The following is an 11,310-nucleotide window of genomic DNA, read 5'->3' as shown; positions in this document are numbered from 1 at the left end:
GCATTCAGTCTCTCGGCAGCAAGTCTAGAATCCTTCTCTTTTGCTAAAGAATCCAATGCTTCCTGTTGAAAGTCAGTTCTTCACAATGCAAAACAGAGTAGCTGCGAAAAACTACAGTGCAACATTTAATTTGTCAGGGAGCTCATACCAACTTATCTAGTTCCTCCTTGGAAAATTTTTCTTGCAGTGCCTCCAAATTGTTTCTCAACTCCATAATGATTGAGTTCAACTCATCTTCTTTTGCCTTCATCAGCAACTCTAAAAGAATTCACAAAAACTCACATATTATATATGTTTCCTAGTCAGTACATTCTTCAGCAAAAGTCCAAGCACCAAAATAAAGAACCACCCATACCCATATCGTTGCACTTCTTTTCTGCTAATTCCAACAAATTTTTTAGTTTCTCCTGTTCTGTAACATAATTTCCTTCACACTGTTGGAACCACTTAATACATTGCTTAAGCCTTTTTATGTACTCGGCCATTTGTTCGCTCTTCTCCTGTAGAGGAAACAAGTGTCAGAACTCAAATAGTCACATTAAAATGTCAACAGCTTGAAGCTCTTTCACAGTTGACCAAATTCGTAAAACACAAAGCCCATTAGGGTCTATGCTAGAAACAAACAATTGAAAGCTAAATGCCCTCTCTAACATACCTTGTAGTTAAATTTGTTCTTAATTCTCAACTTCTCAATGAGTAAGGCTTCTACATCCTCTCTGGTGAACTCAGTTACTCCAGAGTCGGAACCAGAATTGCTAGGTGGCCCGCTGGTCGGAGGTGGATCTTGGCCCCCATTAACTACTGAAAATGCTTGTCGAGTTTGCACTCTTGTCCCAGAGTTGGGTGGCATTTTTGTGTTTCCTATCCGTCGTCTCTTGTCTACTGAAACGTCATCTACACTGTACTTACTCTGCAGAACCCCAACAAGAATAAAAACCAGAAATATCAAATTTGATGCCCCACTACAACCAACAAACATATATACCACAGCTCCCCATGAAAAAGAAAAAGGTAATTTCAAACCAATGCAAATTATTGTTTCAAAATATACCCTAAGTTTCAACAAGAATAAGTCAAATTCTCATAATCAAACCCCTAATGCGCCATAAAACAGAAGGAGCTCCATTCATGCACACATGTAAGGCAGTAAATAGAAAATTCAAAAATAGACACACTCATCAGAAATTACATATACTGCAATAAATTGATTAGTGAAAGAGGAACCCACATGTGAAGGACTAGAAGGAGGCTTGTTCTGGTTCTTAGAAGCCATCTCACTGAGGAGCGTGTGAATGTAGATAGAGGTAGAGAGGAGGGTGAGCTTCAAGAGAGAGAAGCAGGACTTTCAAACTTTTGTTGGTGGGGCAGTGGTTTATTGCAATCGAAGCTAAAGCCAATATTTGTATGACAACCGTTGCTTCCAGTTGCAGCAATCAGAGCACAGCAACACAATGTCACAAAGAGAAGGATGATGGGACTGTAAAATTAGAGACAGCAAAAGCTAAATTCATTTAACCCTATCTATCACTAAAAAATCGAAAAAAGAAAAAGGATTGATACTTTTCTTTCTTTTTTCTGAGAACACACCTATTGTGATTGATCTATTGTGAATTAAATGAGGTAATTTGGGGAATATGTGAAGGCCGATAAGGGTTAGGGTTTGCAGATCTAGCTAGAGAAGAGCGTTTACAGAGTGAGTGAAGGTTAGGTTTTGAAATTTTTTGAAATTGAGTCTGGCGGTATGTCGACATAGATTCGTTGTAAATACAACTTGACCGGTTTGACCCTGCCGGTTTATTATATTTTCAATTTGGCCGGCCTTTTTATGGCTCTTTTCGCCTTATTGGCTCCTTCCTATTTCCTTTTTAATTACCTAAAAAATTATTCTCAGGAAAAATGAATATGATAGTTAACCCGTTTCTCTCCTGAAATTTAATATAATTATACATAAATTATTTGTAGTTTGAAAATTTACGTTTTTTCTATCTAACAAATAGATTCATTCATGAGTCAAAATTCACTGAATTTGTTGATATTAGCTTGAATGAAAATTCATATTTACCCCTAATTGACTTATTACTATCTCATTGCAAGTTAAATATATATTATTTTTATCAAACTACTTTTATATATTTTTACACTCTAACACATGTGAGTAGGTATATCTGCACCCTTATAAAGGTGTTTTGTCGAAAATTATTTGTTTGGCTGCAATATGGATTTTCGTTCCTTTTTCTTTAGTATTAATAAATTATGTGAATTTTGACTAACTAATAAATGAAGTTATTGGATGAAAATAAATGTAGAGAATACTTAATTTAAATTTTCAAACCACGTGAAATTTACAAATAATTACAATAAATCTATAAAAGAGTGATGTAATTATCCCGAAAGCAAGAAAAGATTGAGAAGTAAAAAACTAACTTAAATAAATAAGAGAGAATTTAAAACCTGTGCTTTTGAAGAAAAACTATGAGTATGCCAAACAAATATGGACTTTTTAGCAGATATTTTTTTCTTGGTAAAATATATTTTCATAAATTAAGATGTTCGTGATCGTTATATTTGGATAAATGAATTTGAATTTTAAGAAACAATATTAAAAAATAATTGCAAATTATTATATATCAAAATAATTTAAAATTCATTAATATTCCATGAAAAAAAATCAAATTGAATGCTTTAAAGTACATTAATTATCAAAGCAAATTAAAAGGATTTGTCAGTAAGATTTTAAAATCCATAATTTAAAATTTTTGAATGATTTTGATTAGGTTAATATCAGATATTTGGATACCGATTAAATTATATTCACATGAATGCAAATTCAATTTATAGTGTCTTACATAAACCAAAAAAACAAGAAAGAAAAGAAAAATCCCATCTCCATGAATAAACAAGTGACTTGCTTCTTGTGGGTGCCAAGAATTTTCACTTTGCTTCTTCCTTTGGGAATACTTTTACAAGGTGATAAAAAGTAATGAACATAGACTGTGCCTGTCTGGGTTTTTTTTTCTTTTTGTTGTTGTTGTACAAATCATATGCGAATATATCAAACAGTAAGAGAATTTGATCGCAAACTGGTAGTGCAAAGACTGTTGTTGTTGTAACATTCCAACCCCCACTGCACCTACTAAATGAGACTGCATTTCTTTCGATAGATGTGAACGGCTTGCCTTTTTTCTAGGTAATTAATGATTACAATCATGGGGAGGGGAGCTTTGGGAGTTGGTACTTTTGCTGTTTGCCGATATTGGAAATTAGACACTAGACAGGATGACGAATTCAGCTTATGTAATTAAGAGATTGGAATTCATTAATTCATGATTAAATATTTGGAATGGATAAAATTAATGATGGAGATATGGGCCTGAGTGGCTGTTAGCCATATGTTGAGCTATAAGATCTGGGAGACGGCCTTACAACTTTAATTTGTGAAATAAATGAAACTAAGTTGGTGACATTTGTGAACTCAACTAATAAAGCAAGCGTCTTAGTCTTGGGATTAATTAAGTTTAGTTGCTAACAGTTTGGACAGATGATGTCGTCATGAATACAAGAATTATATGTGAAGGGCGGTTTGTAATTATGTTTGGAAGTTAAGTATTTAAATATTAATTGAAATGTGGGGTTTGTTGATTTATGTTATCCGGGCCTGTCCCTAAAAGACGAGACATGGGCGGCTTAACCAAAAAAATGCCCATGGAAAAGAAATTATTAAAGAAGAACATTGGAGATGCGGGGTATCGATCCCCGTACCTCTCGCATGCTAAGCGAGCGCTCTACCATCTGAGCTACATCCCCTTTTGCTCAGAAAATCATAATTTCTCATTTCCCTTTTTCTACAATCTGTTTTTGCCAGCATTTCACAAATTACATCATTTGTAATACAATATAAACTTCACTATTGATGTTTTCACCACAAAAGAACCTATAAGATACCTATCCTCTTCCATCACTATATTATATTTTTATCTTCTGTAAATCATGTCCATGAGGAAACCCAAGTTCGATTCTTCCTCAACCTTCTTTTTCCAGTACCAATAATCTCATTATCTCATCACTATTGATTTATTACTAATTGATTATAAATTAAATAAATTTTTTTATAATTAACTTATTCTTATATATTTTCACACATTAATGAATGCAAGGAGATATATTTTCATCGTTATATGTGTAGTTTAGTCATAAAATATTTATTTTACCTACAATAAGTCATTAATAATTCAAGCGAGAATAAATATTAATTTTTATTTAATTTTTTCTAATAAATTATAACTAATAGATTGACTTATTTATTAAATAAAGACAAACCACAAAAAAGAGAAGTGTGTGTGTGTGTGTGTCACGGTAAAACATGTTATACTTCCATTTTGAACATAAAAGAAGTGAGGTGTTGCTTTTATCTTCTACACCAACGAATGTCATCCGCGTATTGTTACATTTGTCATTCTCCTTCAATTTCTAAGTCTTCATTTCTATCTATACAACTTTTTTTCTCGTGCAGGATGTCATCATAGTTTCGCAATATTTTATGCTCAATACGGGTATTGTGTGTTTTTGTGGTCTATTTTATGTCCTTTGTAACATTTTTGTGTGCTTGCATAGATGTGTATTCTCATTTTTGTTTAGCTTATATGAAAGAATATTTTGAAATAAGAGCAATAATAGGACAGGAGAGAGTGCATTGTCCCTCTTCTTTTTTCCTTTCAATATATCTCGTTAGCAAGAGTGGTCTTGGATTGATTTACTTTACTAGAGGGGATATAGTGAGAGAAAATGAGTGGAGGATTGATAAAATCTGATAAATGCCTTGGGTGGTTATGATATGTTAACCAATTCTTGAATTGGTTACCAGCGACCACTACAAAATGTTGTAGCTTTGAACTCTGACTTTGGTGTGTTTAGCCATTTTGATTTCCTTCCTGCTAATAGCGGTCTCTATAATTTTCACCCTTGAGGTGTGTTTAGCCATTTTGATTTCCTTCCTGCTAATAGCGGTCTCTATAATTTTCACCCTTGAATCACATGTTAGTTTCTGTATCATAACCTTGATTTTTGGGTACTCGTATGGAAGAAGGAGAATGGTGCTTTTGCTCAGGAATAATTAATCAGTTATATGTGTTGTAGCTGATGCTTGACTCATGCTTGTGCTTACATGTAGCTTACTGTTTATCAGGTAAAGAACTAATCATTCACCTGCCCAAGTTTCTGTTATTTTTCTGCCTTCAGGTACTTATGGGCAGTTTCATACATATTTGAGTGGTAACAGTTTCCTAGTAATGTGGTTTTGATATTGCAGAAACCAGGATATTAGGCCTATAAGTTGTTGAATCTGTGGTGTTGCTCAATAAATGGCACAGTTGTTCCTGTGGCTCTTCTTTAGAAAGTGAATGATTCGTTTACTGGAAGGAGACACTAGCTTTAACTTTTTGGAAGAGAGGTAAGTTTCATGAAGTAATCAAAATTCATTACAAGTTTTTATGCTAACTTTGTTAAAGGTTGAGGCGTCTTGTGTGATTTATATTTCTTGTCGCTTGGGCTTTTGCTGAAATAGTAAATACAAAGCTAACCCAGTACTAATTGCTTTCTATTAACCATTCCATGTATTCATAGTATTTTGGTTTACTTTCTGATCTTATGTTGCTTTTGAGCAGTAGGGGTAGTTGGATTATCTTGAAGGAACTTTTCTATTTCTTTTTTGTTTTTCTTTTTAAGGAATTGAAGGCACTTTTCTAAATCAGGTAAATTGCAGGAATTGAAGCGCAGGCGAAGAAAGAGGAAGAGTAGGAAGGAGAAGAGGAGGAGGAGGAGTCACCATCATTCTTCTGATAATTCTGCTGATGATTCTGCTGAATGCGTATTCAGACTCTGATTCCGACGTCAGTGCTTCAAATGATTTGCGAGTGGGTAGGGGCAAGAAGCGGTCTGAGAAGAAGAGCAGGAAACAACGCCTTGAAGAGGACTAGCTTCTACAGTGAGTGATATGTCATGTGCTATTAAGGTTCCTCTAAACCGATGCTAAGTCCTATTCAATCTTTAATCTGGTGATTGATGAGTTCCTTGATGAAAACCACTTTAGCTTAGTGGACAATGCATTAGTTTGGTGCATTTGCTGCTTTTCAGTTTGATGTAATGTATAATTTTAATTGCTTTATTCTTCTGGTTGTAAGAATTCTGATATTTACTGAGTATGCTATGTGTGATTCTGACATGTGATCGGTGTTGTTAGTTGAAATATTGCAGTAATGCTTTGGACTTTTAGTGAGTTTAAAGTTGTTTCACTTGTTGCTTGCTATTCAATGCTTTGTGGGAAGCCTGCTTGTGGGCGTCAAGAAGAGCTTAACTATTGCTACTCTTTTGAACCCAGTGCTATTATTGGAGCAAAGAAGATTGCATCATTTCCCAGTGTGTTTTATATATAATTGAATTAGGGCAATGATTTTGTCATTAATATTATCCAGTTTCTAGATCAATCTCTCTGAAAATCAAGATCTTATGTAGCAGGTTTCTGTTGAGATCATGGTGTCTTGTCTGGTGATTGATGAGCTTCTTGATGAAAACCACTTTAGCTAAGTGGACAATGCATTAGTTTGTTGCATTTGTGAGTTTAGAGTTGTTTTACTTGTTGTTTGCTATTCGATGCTTTGTGGGTAGCCTGCCTGTGGACGTCAAGAAAAGCTTAACTATTGTGTCTCTTTTGAACCTAGTGCTATTATTGGAGTAAAGAAGGTTGCATCATTTCCCAGTGTGTTTTATATATATAATTGTATTAGGGGCAATGATTTTGTCATTAATAATACCCAATTTCTGGATCAATCTCTCTAAAAATCAAGATCTGGTGTAGCAGTTTTTCTATTGAGATCATGATATCAATGAATGTATTTTATTTGTTCTAATCAGCTACAGCATTTTTTTCTCAATTCTATCGACCACAAACTTGAGAAGTTTTGCTTAATGATGTCCACTCCTTGTTCCAGCTTTTCTATTTTCTTGTATGTCCATATTTTTTTTGTGTGTGGTGTGTGGGTATATGTGTGGGGTGTGTGTGTGTGTGTGTGTGTGTGTGTGGGTGTGTGTCTGTGTGTGTGTGTGTGGGTGTGTGTGTGTGTGTGTATGCGTGTGGGTGTGTGTGTATGTGTATATGCGTGTGGGTGTGTGTGTGGGATGGGTGTGTGTGTGTGTGTGTGGTGTGTGGGTGTGTGTGTGCGGGGGGGTGCGCGCGTGTGTGTATGAGGTGTGTGTGTGTGTGGTGTGACGGTAGAACATGTTTGGTGTGTGTGTGTGTGTGTGTGTGACGGTAGAAGTTCTGCTTAATAATGCTCACTCCTTGTTCGAGCTTTGCCATTTTCTTGTATGTCCTTTTTTTTTGTGTGTGGTGTGTGGGTATATGTGTGTGGGGTGTGTGTATGTGTGGGTGTGTGTATGTGTGTATGTGTGTGGGTGGGTGTGTGTGTGTGTGTGTGGGTGTGTGTGTGTGTGTGTGTGTGTGTGTGTGGGATGTGTGTGTATGTGTGCGTGTGGGTGTGTGTGTGGGATGGGTGTGTGCGTGTGTGCGTGTGGGTGTGTTTGTGCGATGGGTATGTGTATATGTGTGTGTGTGTGGGGGTGTGTGTGCGCGTGTGGGGTGTGTGTGTGGGGAGGTGCGCGCGTGTGTGTATGAGGTGTGTGTCTATAGAACATGTTTTACTTTAATTTTGAACATAGAAGAAGTGAGGTGTTGTTTTTATCTTCTGCGCCAACGAATGCCATCGTGTCTTGTTACATTTGTCATTCTCCTTCAATTTCTAAGTCTTCATTTCTATCTATACAACCTTTTTTTTCGTGTAGGATGTCACTATAGTTTCGCAGTAGTTTATGCCCTATTCAATCTTTAATCTGGTGATTGATGAGCTTCTTGATGTAAACCACTTTAGCTTAGTGGACAATACATTAGTTTGGTGCATTTGTGAGTTTAGATTTGTTTTACTTGTTGGTTGCTATTCGATTCTTTGTGGGTAGCCTGCCTGTGGACGTCAAGAAAAGCTTAACTATTGCGTCTCTTTTGAACCCAGTGCTATTATTGGAGCAAAGAAGGTTGCAGCATTTCCCAGTGTGTTTTATATATATAATTGTATTAGAGGCAATGATTTTATCATTAATATTATCCAGTTTCTAGATCAATCACTCTAAAAATCAAGATCTGGTGTAGCAGTTTTTCTATTGAGATAATGATATCAATGAATGTATTTTATATGTTCTAATCAGCTACAGCATTTTTTTTTTTCAATTCTATCGACCACAAACTTGAGAAGTTTTGCTTAATGATGTCCACTCCTTGTACCAGCTTTTCTATTTTCTTGTATGTCCATATTTTTTTTGTGTGTGGTGTGTGGGTATATGTGTGGGGTGTGTGTGTGTGTGTGTATGTGTGTGTGTGTGTGTGTGGGTGTGTGTATGTGTGTGGGTATATGCGTGTGGGTGTTTGTGTATGTGTGTGTGCGTGTGGGTATGTGTGTGGGATGGGTGTGTGTGTGTGCGACGGTAGAAGTTTTGCTTAATGATGCTCACTCCTTGTTCCAGCTTTGCCATTTTCTTGTATGTCCGTATTTTTTTTTTGTGTGTGGTGTGTGGGTATATGTGTGTGGGGTGTGTGTATGTGTGTGTGTGTGTGGGTGGGTGTGTGTATGTGTGTGTGTGGGTGTGTGTATGTGTGTGTGTGTGTGCGTGTGGGTGTGTGTGTGGGATGGGTTTGTGCGTGTGGGTGTGTTTGTGCGATGGGTATGTGTATATGTGTGTGTGTGTGGGGGTGTGTCTGCGCGTGTGGGGTGTGTGTGTGGGGAGGTGCGCGCGTGTGTGTATGAGGTGTGTGTCTATAGAACATGTTTTACTTTAATTTTGAACATAGAGGAAGTGAGGTGTTGTTTTTATCTTCTTGCGCCAACGAATGCCATCGTGTCTTGTTACATTTGTCATTCTACTTCAATTTCTAAGTCTTCATTTCTGTCTATACAACCTTTTTTTTCGTGTAGGATGTCACTATAGTTTCGCAGTAGTTTATGCCCTATTCAATCTTTAATCTGGTGATTGATGAGCTTCTTGATGAAAACCACTTTAGCTTAGTGGACAATGCATTAGTTTGGTGCATTTGTGAGTTTAGAGTTGTTTTACTTGTTGGTTGCTATTCGATGCTTTGTGGGTAGCCTGCCTGTGGACGTCAAGAAAAGCTTAACTATTGCGTCTCTTTTGAACCCAGTGCTATTATTGGAGCAAAGAAGGTTGCAGCATTTCCCAGTGTGTTTTATATATATATAATTGTATTAGGGGCAATGATTTTGTCATTAATATTATCCAGTTTCTGGATCAATCACTCTAAAAATCAAGATCTGGTGTAGCAGTTTTTCTATTGAGATCATGATATCAATGAATGTATTTTATATGTTATAATCAGCTTCAGCATTTTTTTTTCAATTCTATCGACCACAAACTTGAGAAGTTTTGCTTAATGATGTCCACTCCTTGTTCCAGCTTTTCTATTTTCTTGTATGTCTATATTTTTTTTTGTGTGTGGTGTGTGGGTATATGTGTGGGGTGTGTGTGTGTGTGTGTGTGTGGGTGTGTGTATGTGTGTGTGTGTGTGGGGGTGTGTGTATGTGTGTGTGTGTGTGGGATGTGTGTGTGTGTATGCGTGTGGGTGTTTGTGTATGTGTGTGGGTGTGTGTATGTGTGTGTGTGTGTGGGATGTGTGTGTGTGTATGCGTGTGGGTGTTTGTGTATGTGTGTGTGCGTGTGGGTGTGTGTGTGGGATGGGTGTGTGTGTGTGTGTGGTGTGTGGGTGTGTGTGTGCGTGTGGGGTGTGTGTGTGGGGGGGTGCGCGCGTGTGTGTATGAGGTGTGTGTGTGTGTGGTGCGACGGTAGAACATGTTTGGTGTGTGTGTGTGTGTGTGACGGTAGAAGTTTTGCTTAATGATGCTCACTCCTTGTTCCAGCTTTGCCATTTTCTTGTATGTCCGTATTTTTTTTTGTGTGTGGTGTGTGGGTATATGTGTGTCGGGTGTGTGTATGTGTGTGTGTGTGTGGGTGGGTGTGTGTATGTGTGTGTGTGTGTGTGTGTGTGTGGGTGTGTGTATGTGTGTGTGGGTGTGTGTATGTGTGTGTGTGTGTGGGATGTGTGTGTGTGTATGCGTGTGGGTGTTTGTGTATGTGTGTGTGCGTGTGGGTGTGTGTGTGGGATGGGTGTGTGTGTGTGTGTGGTGTGTGGGTGTGTGTGTGCGTGTGGGGTGTGTGTGTGGGGGGGTGCGCGCGTGTGTGTATGAGGTGTGTGTGTGTGTGGTGCGACGGTAGAACATGTTTGGTGTGTGTGTGTGTGTGTGACGGTAGAAGTTTTGCTTAATGATGCTCACTCCTTGTTCCAGCTTTGCCATTTTCTTGTATGTCCGTATTTTTTTTTGTGTGTGGTGTGTGGGTATATGTGTGTCGGGTGTGTGTATGTGTGTGTGTGTGTGTGGGTGTGTGTATGTGTGTGTGTGTGTGGGATGTGTGTGTGTGTGTGCGTGTGGGTGTGTGTGTGGGATGGGTGTGTGCGTGTGGGTGTGTTTGTGCGATAGGTATGTGTATATGTGTGTGTGTGTGGGGGTGTGTGTGTGGGGAGGTGCGCGCGTGTGTGTATGAGGTGTGTGTGTGTGTATGAGGTGTGTGTGTGTGTGTGTCTATAGAACATGTTTTACTTCAATTTTGAATATAGAAGAAGTGAGGTGTTATTTTTATCTTCTGTGCCAACGAATGCCATTGTGTCTTGTTACATTTGTTATTCTCCTTCAATTTCTAAGTTTTCATTTCTATCTATACAAACTTTTTTTTCGTGCAGGATGTCACTATAGTTTCGCAGTAGTTTATGCCCTATTCAATCTTTAATTTGGTGATTGATGAGCTTCTTGATGAAAACCACTTTAGCTTAGTGGACAATGCATTTGTTTAGTGCATTTGTGAGTTTAGAGTTGTTTTACTTGTTGGTTGCTATTCGATGTTTTGTGGGTAGCCTGCCTGGGGACGTCAAGAAGAGCTTAACTATTGCGTGTCTTTTGAACCCAGTGCTATTATTGGAGCAAAGAAGATTGTAACATTTTTTCAGTGTGTTTTATATATATAATTGTATTAGGGGCAATGATTTTGTCATTAATATTATCCAGTTTCCGTATTTTTTTTTGTGTGTGTGGTGTGTGGGTATGTGTGTGTGGGGTGTGTGTGTGGGATGGGTGTGTGTGTGTGTGTGTGTGTGTGGGATGGGTGTGTGTGTGTGTGTGGGGGTGTGTGGGTGTGTGGGTGTGT

General features: G+C 37.8%; 1 protein-coding gene and 1 non-coding gene across 2 annotated transcripts in view; both read right to left on the bottom strand.

The window, feature by feature from the left end:
* LOC105174811 (kinesin-like protein KIN-14N) overlaps positions 1-1,716 on the bottom strand; it is a gene marked incomplete in the record, with an annotated part of 5,984 nt that extends 4,268 nt beyond the window's left edge. The window contains 4 exon segments of the mRNA XM_011097010.2: positions 149-258; positions 356-500; positions 656-910; positions 1,229-1,716. Of these exon segments, the coding sequence (XP_011095312.1) occupies positions 149-258; positions 356-500; positions 656-910; positions 1,229-1,273 (555 nt within the window).
* On the bottom strand, positions 3,732-3,804 carry TRNAA-AGC. Its single transcript has one exon. It is a non-coding gene; the product is annotated as a tRNA-Ala (tRNA).

The sequence above is a fragment of the Sesamum indicum genome, linkage group LG12 (assembly GCF_000512975.1).
Source record: "Sesamum indicum cultivar Zhongzhi No. 13 linkage group LG12, S_indicum_v1.0, whole genome shotgun sequence".
NCBI classification, from domain to species: domain Eukaryota; kingdom Viridiplantae; phylum Streptophyta; class Magnoliopsida; order Lamiales; family Pedaliaceae; genus Sesamum; species Sesamum indicum.
This window is presented reverse-complemented; position numbering and strand designations above follow the sequence as displayed.